The sequence below is a fragment of the Mustelus asterias genome, unplaced genomic scaffold (assembly GCF_964213995.1).
Source record: "Mustelus asterias unplaced genomic scaffold, sMusAst1.hap1.1 HAP1_SCAFFOLD_1627, whole genome shotgun sequence".
NCBI lineage: Eukaryota > Metazoa > Chordata > Chondrichthyes > Carcharhiniformes > Triakidae > Mustelus > Mustelus asterias.
The window spans coordinates 38,673-63,814 of record NW_027591572.1 but is presented as its reverse complement, the minus strand read 5'-3'; the positions used below and the strand labels follow the sequence as shown (position 1 = coordinate 63,814).

Below are 25,142 nucleotides of genomic sequence, written 5' to 3'. Positions count from 1 at the left end.
CGAGGAGGTATTTAAAATCATGAGGGGTCTGTGCGAAACAGGCAGTCACCAAGAGTTACAAAAATCTCTGCCCATTTTTCTTTTGAAGGTTTAAACAGGTTAGCCAACCTAGTATTGCCCAGTACACACTCACCGACAGTTACAATTGCCCCCAGGGTGTCTAGGAAGGGTGGAGGTGATTGCAGAGTGAGGAATGGGGGTGAGCCATGGAGGGATTGGAAGATGGGGCGGGTATTTTGAGAGAATTGGGAAGGTGTGAGATAAGGAGATACATGTTTGTACACAGTGTAAGATTGTTGCTGGTGTTTATTTTTAAATGCCAGTCGGACACTGCTGGATGTGTCTGAGCCGGATTTCCATGAAGATGTTTAAATATTGGCCAGCTGCTGGGAGTTCGAATCGCATCTGGATGGCCAGTTAGTGCGGGACCTGAGTGCAGGAGAGTGTCCAGTTTCACTGTTTGAATGAAATGTTGAGTGTGAGTGTTGCAACCCCTTCATTCCCCAGCGCTGACTAATCCGTGCACTGGGGGCTTCCGAGTCCTGGCAATGTAAGCTGCTGCCTTTCGGGACCCCCTCTGGCAGGGAGTGTGCCCCCCCTCCTCCGGGCTGGGGAAGGGAGGCGGGTTTTTCTTTGGGAAAGTGGGCTGGCATGGTGCTGCTCTCTGTGACACACCTCCCAATTATTCCTTTCCAAAGCCAGAGCTGCATTCATTGCTGTCTGTTGTCAGTGGCTTGGTGTGTTGTTGCTGGGGGTTTAGTGTGCTGCTTTGGGGGGAGCCGTGTACTTGCAGCTGTGTCTCTGGACAGAGTGGGGGAGCTGATTCCCGCAGCCCAGCCCTGGCTTCGGGCTCGATTCCCGGCGCTGGGAAAGTGGCTGATAGACTGCGGGAGCGATCGGGAGGGAGTTCCTGGGGGCCAGCTCTGCGGTAGGAAGGAATGGCTTCTCAAACATGTAAGGGTCTTTCTCTCTCTCTCAGGGCAGAATCTGCCCACTCGCACCTTGTAACTGTGAAATACCCAGAGTGTGTGTGTTTTAAACCTTGATCTAATTGGTGCACGATGTTCCTAATTGCAGCCTAACTTTGTTTTCTGTTTCTCCCCAACTCTTTCGGTCCATGTCCCTCCCTCTCTGTCTCCCAGACTGGGGGCAGTTCAATCGGGGCTAGTTTGAGATATGCAGCCTCTTTAGCATGTTGTGTGTGTGAGCCGTGTTTCCAAATGATCTAGTAATGTGCAGAGAGAGAAAGAAAGATTGCATTTCCCCCCCCCCCCCCCTTCTGTTTGTTCCAAGGTTCAGAGACATTGCAGGCAGGGGTGGGGGTTGTGTATTGCAGGACATTATTGGGGGCACTGTGGACATTCAGCAGATTAAGTCATGTTCATGGGCTGGGAGAAGGGGGGGGGAGGGGGGGCGTTAAATTGTTATGAAGCAGCCTTCATCTGAAGCATAAGTTTAAGTTTATTTACTTATTAGTCACAAGTAGCTACACATTAACACTGCAATGAAGTTACTGTGGAAAATCCCCCAGTCGCCACACTCCAGTGCCTGTCCGGGTACACTGAGGGAGAATTTAGCACGGCCAAAGCACCTAACCAGCACGTCTTTCGGACTGTGGGAGGAAACTGGAGCATCCGGAGGAAACCCACGCAGACACGGGGAGAATGTGCAGACTCCGTACCGACAGTGACCCAAATCAGCAATGAAACCTGGGTCCCTGGCGCTGTGAGGCAGCAGTGCTAACCACCGTGCCACCCATAAAGCACAAGACTCAAGAACTGGCATCTTTGGGAGTGTTTCAGACTTCTCACCGGGTGGTATTTCAGGTTGCCAACCCTCCAGCACTGCCCTGGAGTCTCCAGGAATTCTCCTACCTCTTCAGCGTGTTACTACAAGAAACAGTTGAGAAGAGGAACAGTGCGCCGATGAGAAAGAACACAGCACTTGCAAGGATCATAAGCAAGAGCTGTGCTCTTTCTCATCTTTGCACCATTTTGTTTTGCATTGATAGTTTTAAAGACAGGGAGGAGGTTGTTTGACTGACAGTGAGCATTGTCCATGTAACTCATGAGAGGTTCAGTTACTGGTGTGGGAGGGAGGTGCATAGTCAAGGGAAGTTGTGTGAATTGGGCAGCCAATAGTAGGGGCAGGAATTCTTACGCTGAACTTTCTGGGATATGTCCAGCAGAGATGCCAAACTTATTGTTAAATCGTGGGTTAAACAGCTGCTGTTTTCCTTGAGTTATATCAGATTCCTGTTAAGTAGAAACAGTGACCTTTGGATAATAGTGGGACGTTGATCAGTGCTGATATACAGGAATCCTGGTTCACACTGTGATACAGGAATCCTGGTTCACACTGCCTGTGATACAGGAATCCTGGTTTACACTGTCTGTGTTACAGGAACACTGGTTTAGCCTCCCTGTGATACAGGAACACTGGTTTAATGTGCCTGTGTATGTGCTTGTTAACAGGTGATGATGCGATGACTGGCGATACGGATAAATATCTTGGGCCACAGGATTTGAAGGAGTTAGGAGATGATTCACTGCCTGTGGAAGGAAACATGAGTTATATGGGTTTCAGCCTTGGCGCACGTTCTGCAAGGTAATGTAGTTCATGCTGTTTTCATATTCTTAAATTGGCAGGACATGCTTGTGAATGAATGGGTATGTTTTTCAGAAGAGTGAAGTACTTTTAATAACCTGTTAGCAATTGCCATTCTGAAGTTTGTTTGTTGTTTATTTGTGGAGTGTGGGCATCTCAGACTGGGCCAACATTTGTCACCTATCCTAATTGCTCCTGAAGAAGGTGGTGTTGGATTTGATAAAAATCCAATTATTTACATTGCCTGTCTCAATAAGGTTAAATACAATGTATATATGTATGATTATAATTAGATTACAATGGGGAACAAAATGCCGATTTTACCGAGGGAAATAGAGCTGCAGTTTTTTCAATTTCCCGAACTATTCTACACCCGACAGACTTGAACAGATCACACAGCACGAGAATGAGCTTCGACAAATACCTACAATTAAACTTGATGTTCCCTCAGTGTTTATTTTTAATGAAAAGCTGTAAATCAACAACTCCCTAGTGTTTTGTTTCCAGAACCCATTCATTTACACATGGACGAAGATTTGCAACAGAGATTAAAACTGCTAAATATTAATTTTAACAAATGGAAATTAAGCACTTTCAAGGAGTGGCTGCCTTGTAAACATGGGGCCACCCACTGACCGTGATAACTCCCAATTTCTGCTTCACCATAAAGAGTGTGATTTGGACTCATTCCCACACTGCTAGCTATGCATGTGCCCTGACATTATTTGGACTCTACCTTGTCATCACTGTTAGTGCTTCCTACATGTCGCGCCTTGAATGCATGTGTAATTTACATGTAAATTGAACCAGGAATGTGATTATTTGATTTACTTATTAGTGTCACAAGTAGGCTTACATGATCACTGCAATGAAGTTACTGTGAAAATCCCCTAGTTTACATGTTTTCTGCCCCGGACGTCCCTGTTTATCATTGCTGGAAAAAAAAATTATAAAATGCAACCACGTGTTTACATGATCCCGCTAGATCAAATGTCACAGGGGAAAAAAAGACTTGTACAGGGGAAAAAATTAAAAGTAGCAAAACAAACTGTTTGTAAACCACATGCCAATTTAAACTGAGGATGCAATTCAGTGTCTAGATTGAAATGTTTCGAGGTTAAATGCAAAATGTTTACCAAACTAAAATGTATCATTTAGTGATTTATCACTGTACACCCTATTAAGGAAGATAGGAACAGGAGTAGGCCATTCAGTCCCTTGAGCCAGTTCTGCTATTCACTTAGATCATGGCCAACCTGTGTTTTCACTCCATTCACTCTGATCCGTAACTCTTAATACCCTGTGGCCGAACAAAAATCTATCAATCTGTTTCTCTACTGTTTTTTGGGGGAGAGAATTTCAGATTTTCACAGCTTCTTGTGCGAAGGAAGTGCTTCCTGATATCATGGCTGAATATCGCAGTTCGCATTTTAAAGTTATGCCCCCATGTTATGGACTCTGAAGAGTTAATGAAAGCAAGCAACATCTTTCATCTGAATAAAACTGGAAGCTGTCTTCAGTGGAGTTTGGGTAAACAGATTTGAGGAATCAAATTGACACTGCGGATTCTTTCTCTGGTCCAAACTTTCGAACCAAAGTCTGGGCTCCTTTTAAAATGTCAGACTGGACATGCCAGTGCAGAGAACCATAAGGGGGACATAATCCGAAGCAGATATTTGGAACCGGAAAAGCAAATTTAGCTAGCCTCCTGTAGGAATAAATGCATTCTGGATTCTCGTCACGGATGATAGCTGTTCACTCCCCATTGACTACTGGCTAACGCCGTGTCCCATTGTCTGCCCTCTCCCGAGTAAACAACTGACAGGAGAGCCTGTGTGGGCCCTATCACTGTCTTTTCCCCAACTTTCAGCTTTGATGATCCCACCTAAAACCTCCCAGGGAGACCAAAAGAAAGCTCCACAAATGAGAGAGCTATTAAGCTCTCTTTAGGCGTAGCTAATTACTTTTGATAAATATGTACATCAAATAAAAAGTGCTTCGAGCCTGGATTTAACTCTGGTTCTCCCGGAGGTGGCCCAGTCCTCCTTCACACGCATGACCTGCGTGCATTGACATGTTTAGGGCTGTTGCAGAGGATCTGCTGCTCTGCAGAACGATGTGATGCCCGAAGCAGTTTGTTTGGCTTTCTTGCTCCCGAAGCTTGTTTAGCTTTTCAAAGCTTTCTGCGCTGTCCTTGCTTCGTGAATAACCACTCCTCAGACAGACTTCTGACTCGCCGGTCGGATTTTCATTCAGGCAGGAGACTGCCCCTCCCCCTCAACATGCACCTCATATTTAACCCAATTAAACCAGCACCCTTGGGTCCTTTTCCCTCTGCTTTAATGGCCTGATGCATGAATTATACTGATTGATGCGCAATCTCACCAAGTCAAACAGCTGCCTGAAAAGTTTCAGTCTCGCCATCCCTCTAACAGCAAAACTCAATTTCAAAAATCCCAGATTAGGGGCATCCTTTGCACATTGGGATTCTCTTTTTACACACTGCTTTGAGACTAACTCCCTAAGTTACCAAACGTTTGGATTACTGTGAGATGTTGTCTTCCGATCAGTTATCAGTTCCCTGTCGGCAGTACGTTTAAACCATTGTCCGCAACGCTTAGCTTGTCAAATCTACACATTACCTCAAGCTCTTTGGGCATATTTTGTCCTTTCCACTGAGCTTCCCTGAGGAAAAGCAAAACAGAACTATAAATTCCCAGTTCCATGTTGAGCGACTTGCTGCCACATATTTTAAAACAGTAAGAAGTCTCACAACGCCAGGTTAAAATCCAACAGGTTTAATTAAAAACTGTAAGTTCTAGACAATACTCTCAATGGGATTTAAAAAAACAAATTGATTTGTACATCTATTGTCACTTAAGTCACCTTGGCTGGTGTGGTTATCCACAGCAGGGGATCTTTGCTATGAAGTGTTACACGGCCAACAAGGTTAATCATAGATTCCTGACACTCCAGCTTACGTACAGTTTCAATTCTGACTTTCCAATGGGCACCCTCGCTGCCTCAAAGGCATGGTCACTACCTCAGTGCCACTGCGGGCAACTGGTGCCATCAACATGCAGCGCCGTCTTAACTCCTCTTGAATCTACCGTGTCACGTCTTTAAACAGTTGGGGACCATGGGGGAGAAAAAATACCATCCTCAGAAAAACTGCCTGTATTGCGGCGATTCCAATCCCAATAAATGGCATGGGAATTGGAGTCTCTGCAGCATGACCAAGTTGGCAGCCGATATAGAGATGAACAAACGAGTAGGTTTAACAGATTCACACTGAGGAGTCACTCCCTCAGCCTGACCACATCACAGCTGTGCTGGCCACACTGAATTGGAAACTCTTGTTATTTGGAAGCCTGGTTTTAATTTGCCCATTAAAAGACTGTTGGTGCCCCGATTTGAAAATGCATTAAGAAATATTAAACTTGCGTATCCAGTGGGTTCTTTGCATCTCATTTAATAGAGATTGTTGGGCGACAGGACAGACTTTCTGACTGGCATCTCACTAATGTACCTGTAGAATGAAGAGACAATTGCTGCGTAACTCTGTAATGAAATGTTTGCTATTGTTAGACGTGTTAAGATAACATGCTTGCTATTCTGTGGGCCACGTAGATTAAAAAGGAAACCATAGATGTTGGACCACAGCACAATATTTATTACTTGTTTCTGCTTCTTCTGCTTCTTTAATCACTTCTATTTTCTCCTGTTTCCTTTTCTTTCTCCACAATTTGTTTAAAAAGTCCTAAAATCAGGTAAGATCATATGAAGCTTTTACTTCTTTAGTGGCCATGGCTAATCCTGTTCCAGCTGGTAGCGATGTGATGTGTGTTGAGGTTTCTGAGTCGCTCTAGTGGTTAGTGAGTCTCCCTCTCCCCTTGCACGCTGCTGCCAGGTTAGCCATGTTGGGTGATGGTCTAAGTTATGCGTTGACACGGCTTGTGACTGTTCCTGAAACCAGACTCGTCTTCATTCTTCATGCCATGTTGGAAGAACTGTCCTATGTGGACCTCCTTGGGGTGTGGGTAAATGTTCTTTGTCCACACCAGAGGTGGTAATATTCACCGCTTAAAGGTGTCAGCCATGTTTACTGACTCAAATTTCCCAGTGGGTCATATAATCCTGCCAGTCAACGTGAGGAATCCCCAGCTCGGTCTGGTTGTTGGGTCTGTGGTAATTTTATGATTTGAAGTAGTTGAAAATATACGCAGCGCTGACCTACTCACTAAGTTACGGCACACTCAAATCTCCTAGGTCAAGCTGAATGCTGCTGATTTGGCCTTTGGAGTTTTGGATGCTATTTTGGTTACAAATAAGAGAAGTCATTGCTGAATAGCTGTTGGTGATGATCACAGTTCTGCCACACCTTGTGTCTTCATCCATTATCGCAATGCATTTGCCAGTCATTTTAATGAGCAGTCTGGGAGTACTATGGATGTGGAGATGCCGGCGTTGGACTGGGGTAAACACAGTAAGAGTTTTAACAACACCAGGTTAAAGTCCAACAGGTTTATTTGGTAGCAAATGCCATTAGCTTTTGGAGCCCTGCTCCTCCGTCAGATGGAGTGGATATCTGCTCCCAAGTGTGTCTCTGTGTGCCTTGTTTGGGAGCAGATATCCACTCCATCTGACGAAGGAGCAGGGCTCCGAAAGCTAATGGCATTTGCTACCAAATAAACCTGTTGGACTTTAACCTGGTGTTAAAACTCTTACAGTACTATGGACACCAATGTACAGGGAACCACTTCCCTCCCATCTGCACACAGGCATCTTTTGAAGCCTTATTATTGGCTTAAGTAATTGGCCTTGAGAAATTTCTTGACAAATTTTGGACAGTAGTGCAGCCTGACAGCCATTCTCACTTCCAATGTACTTTTTGTCTCCTACTATGAGAATCCTTCACCATAGATCCGTTTTTCCTTCATAAATCCTTCATAATCTTAAAACTACAAGTAGATACTATTCAGTTCCCTCTACTCCAGAGTTTTCCCAACATTCTTAACCTTTCCGTAGAGATTCTTGGGACCTTTCCCTTCATTCTTGAGATGTGTGTCGCTGGCAACTAACATAACCCTCTTGGGAGGAGGTTGGGAAAGTGCAACTTGGAGTGCCTTTCCACAGGTCCCACAAGGAAGCAGGACAGGTGGATAAGGTGGTCAAGAAAGCATAAGGAATGCTTTCCCTTACTGGGCGAGGCATTGAATACAAAAGCAGGGATGTAATTCTGGAACAGTATAAAATGCTGGTTAGGCCGCAGCTGGAGTTTGGGTACAGTTTTGGTCACCACATAATAGGAAGGACTTAATTGCTCTGGAGAGAGTGGAGAGGAGATTTACAAGAATATTGCCAGGGCTTGAAAATTGCAGCTTGGAGAAGAGATTAGATGGGTTAGGGATGTTTCCCTTTGAACACAGGAGGCTAAGGGATGATCTAATTGAGGTGCACAAAATTATCAGGGGCCGAGACGGTGATAGGATAGACTTGTTCCCCCTGAGCTGAGGGGTCAATTACCAGGGGGGAATAGATTTAAGGTGATGGGTAGAAGGATTAGAGGCACATGAGGAAAAACCTTTTTAACTCAGAGGGTGGTGGGCATCTGGAATTCACTGCCCAAGTTGGTGGTTGAGGCTGAAATATTCAACCCATTTAAAAGATACCCGGATCTGCATTTGAAGCGTTATAACTTACAAGGCTACGGACCAGGTGCTCGAACGTGTGATTTAAATGTGCAGCCAGTGTAATTTTGTCTTCCTTTTGGCCAGGGCAGACTCAATGGGCAGAATGGCCTCTTTCTGCACCGTAACATTTCTATGGTTCTATCTGTGCGAGGTATGATGCTGGACCATAGTGAGCCTTCCCCTGATTGTATTGCCTGCTGTGGCTCATGGGCCCCACTCTGGCATGGCAGTCTCTCCCACATTGGCTACACATTTGCAGCATTTGTTGCCCATCCCTAGTTTCCCTCGGGAAGGTGGTGATGAGCTGCCTTCTTGAATTGCTGCAGTCCCCCAGATGCAGGTACATTCACAGTGCTGTTAGGGAGGGAATTCCACACTGGGCTGAAGATGCACAATTCACTAGCCTTTGTTTTCTCTGGCTCCTCTTCCTGACCATTTGAGTTTTCAATTCTGCTTGCCTCTCCCAGTGAACTTCCAGATCATGAACGTTGGCAGCTGTCTCCCAGTTGTCATTGGCAATGTCTGCCATCTTCATATCTCACTTGTAGGTTTCTTTGTAGCAAAGGTAAGGGCACCCAATAGACCATGACCCAGTGGCCAGTACATTATACTCGATGTCTTTGGGTATACAACCATCACCCATCCGGTGAACCTCTCTGAGCCAGCGCAGGCATTGTTAACTTAGCAATAAGTGCATGCTGACGGGATTGGCGTGCTCCAGGACCTCGGAGTTGGCGACCTGTTCCTGCTAAAGACAAAGGATCCCGCAGGAAGGCGGAGTTGTAGAAGTTCATCACAACATTATCACCAATTCTCATGCTCGTTCCAAGCAAAGAACGTGTTAATCTTTGCAAAAGAATTTGAATGCAAAAGTAATGACGTACACCTGGGTAATGTGTACAGTTTTGGTCCCCTTACCTCAGGAAGGATAAACCTGTCTAAGATAGAGTGCAGCAAAGGTTCTTTAGACTAACTCCTGAGATGAGAGGACTATTCTACGAGAAACGATTGAGTAGACTATTCCCTGGAATTTATAAGAATAAGATGTGACCTCATCAAGAGGTTGATTGGCCATGCTAAAATTGCCCCTTAGTGTCAGGGAGACTAGCTAGGGTAAACGCATGGGGTTACGAGGATAGGGCCTGGGTGGGATTGTGGTCGATGCAGACGCAATGGGCTGAATGGCCTCCTTCTGCACTGTAAAGATTCTATGATTCTAAGACAAAAAATTCTTCAAGGACTTAGAGGACAGATGTGGGAGGATGTCCCCCTGGCTGGGGAAACCTGGAACTCGGAGTCACAGCCTCATAATGAGAATTTTTAAAAAATGTATATTTTCCAGGATGTGGGCATCGTTGGCTGGGCAGCATTTATTGCCCAACCCTAGTTGCCCTTGAGAAGGTGGTGATGAACTGCCTTCTTGAACCTGCTGCAGTCCCTCCCCCAGGTGTAGGTACACTCACAGTGCTATTTGTGAGGCAATTTTGACCCAGCAACAGTTAAGGAATGGCGATATATTTCCAAGTCAGGATGGTGAGTGGCTTAGAGGGGAACCTCCAGGTGGTGGTGTTCCCAGGTATCTGCTCCCCTTATCCTTCTAGATGGAAGTGGTCGTGGGTTTGGAAGGTGCTGCATTAGGAGCCTTGCTAAGTTCTAGCAGTGCACCTTGTAGATGGTACACACTGCTGCCACTGTTAATCGGTGGTGGAGGGATTGAATCTTTTTGGATGGGGTAGCGATCAAGTGGGCTGCTTTGTCCTGGAAGGTGTTGAGCTTCTTGAGTGTTGTTGGAACTGTACCCATCCAGCCAAGTGCAAAGTATCCCATCACACTCCTGACTTGTGCCTTGCAGATGGTGGACAGGCTTCAGGGAGCCAGGAGGTGGTTACTTGCCACAGGATTTCCAGCCTCTGACCTGCTGTTGTGGCCACAGTATTTATCTGACTAGTCGACCATTTAGGACTGAGAAATTTTTTCACAGCCTGAACCTGTACTGGCTGTCTCGAGAGTGAATGACTTTACACAATATTTACCACGGTTTCTGTTAATCTTAATTCCAAGATTTTTCCTTTGGAATATATGAAAATGAAAGGCAGGAGATGAGCAGCTGGTCCATCGAACCTGTCCCAGGCACGTGATATCTGGAGCATGACCACCAGACGCGTGACACTCCTCCACATACGTGACATCACTGACAAAAGGCAGAAATTGAGACTTGGGGCTACTTTGGGAAAAATAGTCTTCTGCTACCCCCTCAGGCAATGGAAAGCAGTTCAGGGGATTACACAACCCAGGATGTAGTTAACTGTTAAATTATCAGTAAACCCCTCAGTCTGGAATTTCCAAGGGGATGACACTTGGTTATTTTTAAATGATGCTGTATCTACACATTCCTGGCCATTGTTAGTGAGTTTGACAAATGAAAAACAAGCTGTCAGTCCAAACTTGACCTCTTTTAGACTCCTAGTGAGTTTCAGCAAGATGTATGTGCATTTAGAACGGAACAATCTCATTAGTGACAGACAGCATGGTTTTGTAAGAGGGAGGTCGTGCCTTACAAATTTGGTGGAGTTTTTTGAGGAAGTGACAAAAACGGTTGATGAAGGAAGGGCCGTGGATGTCGTCTATATGGATTACAGTAAGGCATTTGACAAAGTCCCACATGGCAGGTTGGTTAAGAAGGTTAAGGCTCATGGGATACAAGGAGAAGTGGCTCGATGGGTGGAGAACTGGCTTGGCCATAGGAGACAGAGGGTAGTGGTCAAAGGGTCTTTTTCCGGCTGGAGGTCTGTGACCAGTGGTGTTCCGCAGGGCTCTGTACTGGGACCTCTGCTATTTGTGATATATATAAATGATTTGGAAGAAGGTGTAACTGGTGTAATCAGCAAGTTTGCGGATGACACAAAGATGGCTGGACTTGCGGATAGCGAAGAGCATTGTCGGGCAATACAGCAGGATATAAATAGGCTGGAAAATTGGGCGGAGAGGTGGCAGATGGAGCTTAATCCGGATAAATGCGAAGTGATGCATTTTGGAAGAAATAATGTAGGGAGGAGTTATACAATAAATGGCAGAGTCCTCAGGAGTATAGAAACACAGAGGGACCTAGGTGTGCAAGTCCACAAATCCTTGAAGGTGGCAACACAGGTGGAGAAGGTGGTGAAGAAGGCATATGGTATGCTTGCCTTTATAGGACGGGGTATAGAGTATAAAAGCTGGAGTCTGATGATGCAGCTGTATAGAACGCTGGTTAGGCCACATTTGGAGTACTGCGTCCAGTTCTGGTCGCCGCACTACCAGAAGGACGTGGAGGCGTTAGAGAGAGTGCAGAGAAGGTTTACCAGGATGTTGCCTGGTATGGAGGGTCTTAGCTATGAGGAGAGATTGGGTAGACTGGGGTTGTTCTCCTTGGAAAGACGGAGAATGAGGGGAGATCTAATAGAGGTGTACAAGATTATGAAGGGTATAGATAGGGTGAATAGTGGGAAGCTTTTTCCCAGGTCGGAGGTGACGATCACGAGGGGTCACGGGCTCAAGGTGAGAGGGGCGAAGTATAACTCAGATATCAGAGGGACGTTTTTTACACAGAGGGTGGTGGGGGCCTGGAATGCGCTGCCAAGTAGGGTGGTGGAGGCAGGCACGCTGACATCGTTTAAGACTTACCTGGATAGTCACATGAGCAGCCTGGGAATGGAGGGATACAAACGATTGGTCTAGTTGGACCAAGGAGCGGCACAGGCTTGGAGGGCCGAAGGGCCTGTTTCCTGTGCTGTACTGTTCTTTGTTCTTTGATGTCCAACTGGGTACTTTGTCTTCTCTTCAGCGCATGTTATATTTAATAACTGTAGCTATCTATCCATCATTATATGAAGACTTCTTAGAATCATAGAATCTGTAGAATCCTGCAGTGCAGAAGGAGGCCATTTTGGCTCATCAAGCTCGCACCGACCACAATCCTACCCAGGCTCTATCCTCAGGGCAATTTAGGGCAATTTAGCATGGCCAATCCACTTAACCCGCACATCTTTCGGACTGTGGGAGGAAACCGGAGCACCCAGTGGAAACCGACACAGGGAGAACGTGCAAACTCCACACAGACTGAGGCTGGGAATTGAACCTGGGTCCCTGACGCTGTGAGGCAGCAGTGCTAACCACTGCGCCACCATACCGCCCGATCCTCTCTAACATCCCAGTAAAGCTGTTCTTTCATTTGGACAACTGTTTTTCGCTCTTCCTTCTTAGAGATACATGTTCAGAAAATGTGTTAATTCCATTACTTCATTCACATGTCCCAATTTATTTGCTCAATGGTTTACTGCAAACACATATCAACAAAAAAAAAGTTTTCCTTGATGTCATGTAATAGCTTACTGGACACGATAAGAGCTCATGATGCTGGGGCTGATATATTAGCATGGATAATTGATTCCTAACTAACGGCAAACAGAGAGTTGGGATAAATGGGCCATTTTCAGATTGACAAACTGTAATGAGTGAAGTGCTGTAGGGATCAGTGATGGAGCCCCAACTATTTTTAATCCATATTAATGACTTGAATGAAGGGACAGACTGTTTTGTAGCCAAATTTGCTGATGATACAGAGATTCGTGGGAAAGCTCATTGTGAGGAGGACTTAAAGCATCTGCAAAGGGATATAGAAAGGGTAAGTGAGTGGATAAAACATTGGCAGATGGAGTACAATGTGAGATATGTGAGCTTGTCCACTTTGACAGAAAGGAGAGCAGGACATGATTTAAATAGTGAGAGGTTGAAGAATGTTGCAGTGCAGATGGATCTGGCCGTTCTTGTACATAAATCAGTAAAAGATAGCATGCAGGTACAGCAAGTGATTAGGAAGGCAGGTGGAATATTAGTGTCTATGCAAGGGATTGGAGTATAAAAGTAGGGAAGCCTTGCTACAATGTGCAAGGTATTGGTGAGACCTCATCTGGAGTCTTGTGTGCAATTCTGGTCTCTCCAGATAAGGAGGACTACACTTAGAAGTAGCTCAGAGAAGGTTCAGTAGACTGATTCCTGGGATGAAGGGTTGTCTGATGAGAGGTTGAGCAGATTGGACCTATGCAAATTGAAACTGAGAAGAGTGAGAGCTGATCTGATTGAAACATGAGATTCTCAGGCAGCTGGGCAGTGTGGATGCTGAGAGGATGTTTCTTCTCATGGGGGCATCGGGAACTAGGGGGCATAGGAACAGCCCCTCGAGCTCGCTTTGCCATTCAATAAGATCATTGCTGATCTGTGGCTATGTACCTGCCCTCGGCCCATATCCCTGATACCCCTCTCAATAACAATTTGTCTATCTCGGACTTAGACCTAACAATTGAACCAGCATCTACTGCCGTTTGAGGAGGAGAGTTCCAAACCTCCAGCCTCTCTGTGTGTAGAAGTGTTTTCTAATATCTCCCCTGAAAGATTTGGCCCTAACTTTTAGATTATGCCCCTGGTTCTGGAGGCTTCAAGTAGTGGGAACAGTTTATCCTTATGCACCCTGTCTTTCCCTGTAAATATTTTGTAGACTTCAATCACCATTTAAAAATAAAGGATATCCCATTTAAGGCAGAAATGAGAAGGAATTTCTTCCCTCAGAGGATCATTGGTCTTTGAAATTCACTTCTCCAAAGACCAGTGGAGGCCGGGCAGACCAGTGGTGGCCGGGCCATTCAATGTATTCTACCCTGAGTTAGTTGGATCTTTGATAGACAAGGCAGTCAGAGACTATGTCGGACTGGCAGTGAAGTGGAGTTCATGCCAAAATAAGATCACCTGTGATCTTATTGGATGCGACAGCAGGCTTGATGGGCCAAATGATGGCTGCTCATACTTCTAATTTTATGAACCACATTATATTCTGTTGCCCTGTTAATCTATTTCAATTGAACTGACTTGTATCCCTAACAACCGTTTCTGCAACTTTCTGCTTTGTTGTAAATCTCACATGCGTTCTTGTCCCAATTAATGTCCTAAACTCCATTGTGTATTTTCTTGAAGTCTTATTTGCTTAAACTACAATAATCTTTTCACAGATTTGAACCTGGGTCCCTGGCACTGTGAGGCAGCAATGCTAACCACGATGCCACCATGCCACCCACAATTATATTGTGTCTTTTCACATGATTTCATCATCACTGTAATTCTAATACATTGTGACAGGATACTGTACTTGTGTCCTTTTTGGTCCAATTTGGATTATTATTCAAGGTCAATCTTCGAATAGCCTCAGATTCCTTGGGTAAGCCACCAGAAACATGCAGGCCTCTTCAATCTTTCCTGTTCTTCGCCCATTCGTAAGACCATAAGACCATAAGACATAGGAGCGGAAGTAAGGCCATTCGGCCCATCGAGTCCACTCCACCATTCAATCATGGTTGATTTCAACTCCATTTACCCGCTCTCTCCCCATAGCCCTTAATTCCTCGAGAAATCAAGAATTTATCAATTTCTGTCTTGAAGACGCTCAACGTCTCGGCCTCCACAGCCCTCTGTGGCAATGAATTCCACAGACCCACCACTCTCTGGCTGAAGAAATTTCTCCTCATCTCTGTTCTAAAGTGACTCCCTTTTATTCTAAGGCTGTGCCCCCGCGTCCTAGTCTCCCCTGTTAATGGAAACAACTTCCCTACGTCCATCCTATCTAAGCCGTTCATTATCTTGTAAGTTTCTATCAGATCTCCCCTCAACCTCCTAAACTCCAATGAATATAATCCCACGATCCTCAGACGTTCATCGTATGTCAGGCCTACCATTCCTGGGATCATCCGTGTGAATCTCCGCTGGACCCGCTCCAGTGCCAGTATGTCCTTCCTGAGGTGTGGGGCCCAAAATTGCTCACAGTACTCCAAATGGGGCCTAACCAGTGCTTTATAAAGCCTCAGAAGTACATCCCTGCTTTTGTATTCCAAGCCTCTTGAGATAAATGACAACATTACATTTGCTTTCTTAATTACGGACTCAACCTGCAAGTTTACCTTTAGAGAATCCTGGACTAGGACTCCCAAGTCCCTTTGCACTTTAGCATTATGAATTTTGTCACCGTTTAGAAAATAGTCCATGCCTCTATTCTTTTTTCCAAAGTGTACGACCTCGCACTTGCCCACGTTGAATTTCATCAGCCACTTCTTGGACCACTCTCCTAAACTGTCTAAATCTTTCTGCAGCCTCCCCACCTCCTCAATACTACCTGCCCCTCCACCTATCTTTGTATCATCGGCAAACTTGGCCAGAATGCTCCCAGTCCCGTCATCTAGATCGTTAATATATAAAGAGAACAGCTGTGGCCCCAACACTGAACCCTGCGGGACACCACTTGTCACCGGTTGCCATTCTGAGAAAGAACCTTTTATCCCAACTCTCTGCCTTCTGTCTGACAGCCAATCGTCAATCCATGTTAGTACCTTGCCTCGAATACCATGGGCCCTTATTTTACTCAGCAGATTAATAATTAAAATTCCCCAAAGTTAAGTCACGATTTGTAAACATATTTCTGTCTTCCATCCCCTTGAGTGCAAGAATGTCTAAGGCAACATGAAATAATTAATTTATTTCTTTTTCTGCCCAATTCTCACCCCATCGCAAGTGTACAGTGTCAACCAAAGCTATTATGTTTAAGTTTGTTTATTATTGTCACAAGTAAGCTTACATTAACACTGCAATGAAGTTACCGTGAAAATCCCCTAGTCGCCACACTCTGGCACCTGCTTGGGTAAACTGAGGGAGAATTTAGCATGGCCAATCCACCTAACCAGCACGTCTTTCGAACTGTGGGAGGAAACCGGAGCATCCGGAGGAAACCCATGCAGTCTCCACACAGACAGCAACCCAAGCCGGAATCGAACCTGGGTCCCTGGCACTGTGAGGCAGCAATGCTAACCACGATGCCACCCACATTATATCGTTGAGCACACAAGCTAATTAAAATGAACTAAAGTACCTTAAAATTTGATGAACTGTTGATTGGCCATTTTTGCAACTAGGTAAGTTTTTAATCTTTTTATCAGATTAACCTGACTGATCTAAAATATTTTAATGGCAAATGTGTTGTGATTTGGATGTCTGATGTGGTGTTGATATTGACACAGGTTCTTCTGTGAACTTGTGCTCTCGATGTTTTTGGAGAACATTTTGACGGGAGTTTTTCTGATTTGCAAAGGCCTGTGTAAACTTACCTGATGAGTTACTGCTACTTTCAACCTTGTGCTAGCAAGGGGGTTAACCCCCCCCTAAAGCACTGGCGTAATGCTATTAACGCTGCTCCATATCCCTCGAGCATAGTAAGGGTTCAAGTCTTGGCTGCTCCCTCCCCCTTTGCCTTTTGATTTGCTGTGGCTATTGCAGCAGGTATGTTAGCTTTTAACGCTGCGATTGTATGTATCTTCCAGGGGCACACTGTCGATGCAGAAGGAAAGAGGGAGCATTTTTGGACCCTGTTTTTTGTCTTTACCGTCTCATTTTAGTTCTAAAGATTTGGTGGTCCACCTTAATTGCATTTGGTTTCCTGTGAAAGTTGCACAGTTTTGCAGTGTTAGGGTACCATTAGCAGGTTGCATTTGCAGACCCTGGGATATTATGTGCTGTGAGAGCATTCATTAGCTGTGTTAAATATTCATTGTATAACCAAATGCAGGAGATACAAAAATATTTTTAGTAGAACCATAGAATCCCGACAGTGCAGAAGTCGGCCATTCGGCCCATGAGTCAGCACTGGCTCATCTGAAAGAACAACTTATCCAGATATCCATCCGCTCTCCCCCCAGGCCCTCCCCCATCCCTTCTCAGGAGGAAGCTCTGCCTTAGAGAGCTGCTAGCTGGCAACTCTTAGTCTCAGCAGCGCCACTGGGAAAGGTGGCCACTGCTGGAATTACAGGATGTCCCAACAATCCAAAGAGCCCCTGGACATGACAAGGCTGCCTGGGGCATGAGTGGGGTCTCAGCAGAGTGAGGCTGACAGGCACTGGCAAAGAGGGTGATGGCAATGGGGAGCCGGGTTTGGGAGACCAGAGGGGAAGGTTAAAGGGAGGGCGTGGGAGGGTGTTGCCTCTGATGGGCACAAGAGGCCCACAAAAGAGGTTCCCCCACTCACTGCCACTTGCCCAATGCCAGGATGCCTGCTGGACCTTGTGCCCCCTCCCCTACCCCCCACCTACAAACTTACTGAAGGGGGACTGTGTAATCAGCACTCTCTCTGAGCAGTCCACCAAAGTGGTACAGAGTTTGAACACAAGGCACAGAATGAGAATTGAGTTGCATCTGTGTTGAACTGTGTGCGTGTGTGTATATATATTATACATCTATATATCCCACACATACGCAGTGACCAGTATTTGATTGTTCTGTAGCAGAACCTCGCATCAGCACCACACTGTGGGCATCTGTACAGAAGGAGGCCAATCGGTCCATCAATCTGTACTGACCACAATCCAACCAAGGCCCGATTCCCGTAACCCCACACATTCACCCTGCTAATCCCCCTGACACTAGGGTCAATTTAGCATGGCCAATCAACCTAACCTGCGCATCTTTGGACTGAGGGAGGAAAGTGGAACACCTGGAAGAAACCCACGCAGACACGGGGAGAATGTGCAAACTCCACACAGACAGTGACCCGAGGCCGGAATTGAACCTGGGTCCCTGGCGCTGTGAGGCAGCAGTGCTAACCACTGTGCCACCGTGCTGACCAAAGTTCAACCATGCATTCGCCAGGGAAGGTCTGCTTTTTTAAAAAAAGAGTTGTGTCACTTTTTGCCAAAAAATGGCAACTGCTTCGAAAACAAATTTTTAACTTGTACTCATTTTAGAGAAGCCACCTCCATTTGGAAAGGACCAAAGTCAAAAAGTTTGGAAAATGCTTCAGGACAAAATCCTAATGAATGGTTTAGGCAAGGGGCGGGAAATGTAATTATTGATATTTTGCAAAATGCAACTCTTTTTCATACCAATAGCATGCGCAGGTTGTGAAATGGTTCTCGAGTGATTTGGACCACCTACTGACAATCCTTTCAGTATAAAGCATGGGTCAGCTGTGAACCAGTTAGCTGGGACTTTTGTGACAGATTTTCACCCCCATTGTATTCTCTAAACTTCTCTGCCTCTCTACTTCTCTCTGCTCCCTTTAAGATGCTCCAATATCCTCTTTTATTCAGCTCACCTATCCTGCTATGTTGTTCGTGTGTCTTGGTGCCAAGTTTTCTTGTGAATTACTGGGGACATGCTAAAAATATTATCTATATCTATGCAAGTTGGTCTTACTGTGCAGTTCGCACACAAGCTGCTCGGTGGATTCAGTTGTTTTCTAAAGCTGGTTGGCAGCACATGCAGTTTCAAAGATTCTATCGCTAGAACAGTGATGCAGCAGTTCTTAGGAAGCTGATACTTAATGTCCGAAAGTTTTTCGCTGTTAATATTTTCATTGGTTCAAATTCATGTTGAGTGTCTTTTCGTACACAAGATGCCAAGCGGTGTGAAAACAGTTCTTGCAGGAAGAGAGTGCATTGTACAGGGTCATTGTGCCAGGCTGGACTGACACAACAACTCAATCAGTGAACAGTCCAACGCTCTGCTGGTGAAAGAGTTAATAAGGGGTTACCCTTCCCGCAAAACTGCAGTCAGGATTTAGTTGCGAAGAGACCCTATCCCAGCCATTTCTAAACCTTATTTGGATCCATAGCGAGCCAGGGTTGGGGGGGAACGAGTTTGCATGATGCTGGTCCAAGTATCCTTTTTGGTAATTTCAACCTTTTGTTCAAATTCATCAAAACAAAGGACTTTTGCCTTTTGATCTGTTTCGAATTATCTCAGGGAATCACTTTCTTTTTTTGTTGCTATTGGTTTGTTTGTTTTTGGGTGCTGTTGGTGGGTTTCCTTTCATGACTCCCCCCCCCCCCCCCCCCCCACCCCCCACCTCCCCCTGGAAGCTGCATGCATTAATGCGTTTCTTTTCCTCCCCCCTCTGCCTGCCTGCCTGCCTGATTATCATCTACCCCTTGATTGGTAACTTGTAAACACAACAGCCTTCGCTCCTTCAGTTCGGATAGGTCATACTCGCTGAACAGAAGTCCGTACGCAAGGGATAGCATCATGATTGAAGAGCTGACAAAGGAATCGGTGAGTACAGATCTGAATGCCTGATGCCTGCTTAATTCTATCTTACTGCACGCTTTAGATTACCACTGGCCATGCTTTCAGTGTGGCGTATGGTACCAGACTCAACAATAGCTCTCCTTTCCCATCTTGTGACTTGGTGTTGCCAGCTGAGATTGCCACAGATTGAGAGAATTACCATTTGAATGTGGCATTCATAGAGGAAGGAAATTACTTTTTTTTTTATCATCCTAGCCTTCATGTTTATGTTCCTTACCTGATTGATCACATGTAGCAGAAACATTGACTAAAATTGATGTTTCTTATCCAAGAAGCCTCTCCAGCCAATTCCAACTTTAGCTCTTAAAGATGTTGTTACTCTGCTTTCACATGTGAAAGTAGATAAACTAAGGTGGGGTTTTCTCCCCTAAAATATTGAGTCCGAATAGTTCTATTAGCCTGTCATAAACTGCCAAACCTATAGACAGAAAGATAACATTCATTAATTTTAAGATTCGCAGAAAGCCCTCCCACTACTTGTTAAATTTACATTTAGTTTGCTGTATTAATATTTGGGAGGAACAAGGAAAACACTTGCTACTGTTAACAATGCATCACGTCCTGAGAACAGCTCAATCCGTAAAGGTCCCTTCTTCCTGCATTATGCCAAAGAAGCGTGAGATGACAAAGCCCCAATTGTTCATCAAAGGCAAAGACACTTCAGCCACTGGAGCCTCCTGCTGTGTTGAGAGATAATTCCCTACTTACATTAACAATGAGCAATCTAAGAATAAGGTGACAAAAAGTGCCCTTTGCATGGGTTCGCTAAGGAAGTGGAATATTTTCACCCTGCCTGTCCTTTATCTTCTCACGGAATTGCCTCATTGTTCTGTCGATTGGGTACTGTAACATTAATAATCCTTCAGAAATCTAAATGATGAAGCATAGCAGTCATTTATATATTCCTTCTGCAAACATAGCTATCCACAAACTGGATGGACGAAGTAGACCTTCCCTAATACGCCTTTATATTCATTCCCCAGTTGCCAGTGATGATAATCGTGGCACCCATTGCTACTTTTTCTACCCCAGCACTTGAGGCTCATATGCTATTCTGCTGGCCTGTACTGATTTAAAATTCCAGTTGCCCACTGTTGATATTCCATCTGCAAGAGATGTTTGTTCGTGAATGCGGGTGGCACCAACTAGGAGGGGTTTTGTTTTGCCCATCCTGAGTTCCTTCAAAGACATTAGGAACCAATCACATAGCCGGACTCTGGAGTACGTGTAAGTTGCGCCAGGAACCGGAACAGCAGGCGACCTTCCTTGAAGGGCATCAGGAATCCAGTTGGTATTTTTTTTTTGATGGTCATTGTTTGCTGGTGCCACGCCACAGATGTACTGATTTTGGATTCAAAACATGCCGCAGTGGGATTTGATCTCCTGTCCTTTGCTAGTCTAAGACCCTAAGAACTATATCAGCTTTACATATGCAGCTGTACCTGTCAGTCCTCAGTTACCATTGGAATTGGCTTCACTATGATTCGGGCAGAGTCCAAATGAATGGGTGCTTCAACACATTGTAGAGACCATTTCTGGTAGAATTGGGATCATACGATTTAAGAGTGGTTATAAAAACCTTCCATGCAATTATGCGATTAAACACTAGTGACTTCCAATTTGAATTAAAATCAGAATAATGCCCATAATTTTGGGACATTATTCAGTGCAAGCTACTTGATCCATACAGCTGTCGGTCTCTGACGTTGGTAACTTATTTTAAGAGGCCATTACCACTTCCACCTCCTTCATTGATTTTCTATGAGAACTTAGTGCTTGTCTATCACTGGAGGAGAAAAATTATTGGAGGAAGCAATTGAAAGGGGGTGCGACTGATAGCATCTTGGTAGGATGAGTTGGAAGGTGCACTTAATACAATTATGTGGCATGCAGACATTTTTACAGAGAAAGGCAACACTTTTGTAACTCCCAATGGCTCTGAGACAGCTCAAAACATTTCTTCTCAAATATTTGGCAACAAAAGTAGTACCTCTAGGACCTGCTGTTATAAATTTCCAATGTTTGCTCATAATATGTCCTGGAATGTTATAAACTTCTACAAATTAATCTGGCAGCCCCTGCATGAAATACTAAGCTCCAGACATTCAGTGCCAAGGATCATTAGTCTTGTTGGATAGTTTTAATCTTGGATTGAAGCTCTCCCAATATTATTTCAAGCTGTCGCTCGGTAATGTATGATATCTTCAATATCAGCAATAAGGAGCATGCTTTTTATTTTTTAATCATCGCTTGCTCATTAGTCCAGTTGCAAAATCAGAGCAATGGGAAGGGAGAAACTATTGTTGCGTTAACTAAATTTCAACAATCAGTTGGGACTGTTTGTGGGTTCACAGGAATGTATAGCACGCTCATTGTTTGCAGTCTCATCTGCTTCATGGGCTGCAGGGTCCTTCCGTCAGAGGGTTTCTGACCTTTGCGTTCATGTTGTACCGATCATTTTATCACACAAGTTCAATAGTAATATTTTGGTGGCCCCTTATCAATGGGAGCATGTTGCTTGTCCCTCGCTGATAAGGGAAAGCACATTGCCTGGGGAGAAAGGCCGATCTAAATGAAATGCAATGTCGGAGAGGAGATGCTATTTTTTTTTAAAGCTTCTTATTGCAGGGGGGAACAGTCCCGTTTTATGGTCGGTAAAATTTCAAGTGTGTTTGTGAAGAACATTTTGCAGTTTACCGACACACAGACAAAATCATCTCTCATAAAGTTCATAAGATATAGGAGCAAAATTAGGCCATTCGGCCCATCGAGTCTGCTCCGCCATTCGGTCATGGCTGATGTGCTGCTCACCCCCATTTTCCTGCCTTCTCCCCATCGCCCTTCAACCCATTCCCAATTAAAAACCTGCTTGTTGCAAACATTGTAATTCCAATCTCGGGCAAGTATGCAATCTGAGACCGGGGATCGGTAACAGTGGAGGCTGCGTGTCCCTAAATTTGAAACAATCTTTGCCAATCAGCTTCACCTTTGCCTGCTGGCACAGCCTTCATACTTGCCAACTCCTAGGTTCCAAAGAGAGTCTTTTGAGGTTTAAGGGCAACTCTTGCTTTTCCTCCTGGTTCAGCAGGGTTTCCAAGCAGAGCATGCCCCTACCATGGGTGGACCAATAGTAAGCAACTCGCTGAAGGTAAGCACTTGCTATCTGCTAGCTTGCTGATTAAAGCCAGGGCCATTACATTGAACTATATATTCCGTTTGTGCAATTGCATTGAAAAAATAATGCTAATGTTTCATTTGTTTATCAACCTTTTGAGTTTCCAGACGGAGAGGTTAGGATTGTACAGCTTTATGGCACAGGAGGCCATTCATCCCATCTTGCCTATGCCAGCATTCCGAACAAACTACTTCATTTCGCCCCAATTCTCTCCCTATTAAAAATGTTCTTCTTTCCAATACTTATCCACATTCCTTTTGAAGGATCTGCACCCACAACTGTTCCTGTTCTAATAAGACATTGCACGGGCAAACAGCCCTTTGTGCAGTGTAAACCCTTTGTCCTTTTGATGGTAATTCACTCTTGTTACTGACTCACTCAGTGGTAGAGTAAGCTTGTCCCTGTTTAATAAATCGGAACCCCTCAATCTTGAGCTCCTCTATCAGATTGTTGTCTGTGCTGTAATGCTGCAACCATTGATGGAATAAAACTGCTCATCAGCAGTACTTGTGATGTCACACAAGAGGTCCCTGACCTGCATTTCCCCCCATGACCTTGCCCCTCCTTCATCCCTCAAACTGCATTCCTCCAACTCGGGCCTCTTGTGCATCACCACTTCCTTCACCCGAACATTGGTGGCCATGCCTTCAGCAGCCTAAGCTCTGGAATTCCGCCCACGAACCTCTCCATGTCACGGCACGGGGCACAGTGGTTAGCACTGCTGCCTCACATCACAGCACCAGGAATCTGGGTTCAATTCCGGCCTCGGGTCACAGTCTGTGTGGAGTTTGCATGTTCTCCCTGGGTCTGCGTGGGTTTCCTCCCACACTCTAAAGATGTGCGGGTTAGGTTGATTGGCCGTGCTCAATTGCCCCAGGGGGATTAGCAGGGTAAATATGTGGGGTTACGGGGATAGAGCCTGGGTGAGATTGTTGAGAGTGCAAGCTCGATGGGCTGAATGGCCTCCTTCTGCACTGTAGGGATTCTATGATCTCTCCTCTTCTTTAAGACCTTGCTTAAAATCCACCCCTTTGAATAAATGTTTGGCCTCTTTTGGCTCAGTATCAGATTTTATGAGGCATTTTGGACTGTTTACCATATTAAAGGCGTCATAAACATGTAAATTATTATAATACGGACAAACAGATTAACACCCAGTATTAGGCCTTAACATAAAAATGCACCATGGCCATTTAAATCAGTGAGATATATTTAAAATTAAAGGTGTTATAATTTTGGTCCCCGTGCTTTGTGAACTCAAGCTGTAGTGAAGATTCCAATCTGTTTATTTTGTGTTGCTGGGTGACTCGCGTTTCTATCCGTTTTCTATTATTGGGGAGTACCTGCGGAGAAATGTTACCCCCAACTGTGGGGGGGTTGCAGGGGAGGGTGGGCAGCAACTGAACATCAATGACTTCCGGCTTCAGCGGAGGTGTGTTTGGATGCCTGTGATTAATCTACTGGCTGCAGTCAGGTTCTGAATTAGCGTTGGGGAGTGAGTATACATTAACATCCTTAGGAGAGGTCTTTCATGTTGAATTTTTCCTTCCCTTTTAAAATTAACAATAGTTGCTGGCCTTGCCAGCCAAGATCACGTCCCTTGAATGAATAAAAGAAATACCACTTCCACCGTCTAACTCTTGTCTCTAAATACTTGTAACAAATAATGCCACCCCTACCTGTCCTTTCTAAAACACCAATGACTTGAGCTCAGGGCCGGAATTCTCCAGCCGTTCACGCCGGCGTAGGCTGGTGCCAATGGGAATTCCCATTGGCAGCGACGGGACCAGAGAATCCCGCCGCTAGCAAACAGTGCGCCACCTCGCGCCGGTGGGAAACACGCGGCTCGGAGGCTGGAGAATCTCACCCCGGATGTCTCGTACAAAACGATTCGCTGGTACTTGTGCCTCATGAACGTTGCGGATGAATTTTGTTTGGTCGTTTTGCAAACACAAGCTTATTTTTAAAAAAACTGCAAGTGAAAGTTTAATATTGCAAGTTTCTGTTGACATCTATTTCCTGATATCTACATGCCAAACGATCTGAATATCACTGATTTCATCCCAAAATGCCTCTGTTCAATAAGCCTTGGTTTTATTTTAAAGTTAGTTGTACTCATTTTTGTTAGCTGAGCTTTTAAAGGATATGGAGCAAAGGTAGGAAAATGGAGTTGAGGCCTTGATCTAATTGAACAACGGAGCAGGTTTGAGGGGCTAAGTGACCGACTCCATTTTCAATGTTCCTATTCCTTAAAACACTCATCTCTAGAGCAAGAAAAATCGCAACGTTTTTACTGATTGTTTTGACATATATCTGTCATTTCGTGACTCACTATTTTTCCCCCCTCAACATTTTGATTGTAGCACCTGGCAGTTTCTAGGGAGTATGACAGCGACTCTTTGAAAAGGTTCAGCTGGACGGCAGATACACTGGACAATGTTAACCTGGTTTCCAGCCCCATTCATTCTGGGTAAGTTACAGTTTGCACTGTCCACTCCGATGTGCAAAATGCTACG

At 45.0% G+C, this 25,142-nt stretch overlaps 1 protein-coding gene across 1 annotated transcript in view; it reads left to right on the top strand.

Annotated features, from left to right (window-relative positions):
• The window catches only part of LOC144488517 (ankyrin-3-like), a gene marked incomplete at its 3' end in the record, with an annotated part of 74,560 nt that overhangs the window by 16,906 nt on the left and 32,512 nt on the right, over positions 1 to 25,142 (top strand). The window contains exons 7-10 of the mRNA XM_078206564.1: positions 2,475 to 2,607; positions 19,337 to 19,415; positions 22,537 to 22,599; positions 24,990 to 25,096. Of these exons, the coding sequence (XP_078062690.1) occupies positions 2,475 to 2,607; positions 19,337 to 19,415; positions 22,537 to 22,599; positions 24,990 to 25,096 (382 nt within the window). The remainder of the gene's footprint in view (positions 1 to 2,474; positions 2,608 to 19,336; positions 19,416 to 22,536; positions 22,600 to 24,989; positions 25,097 to 25,142) is intronic.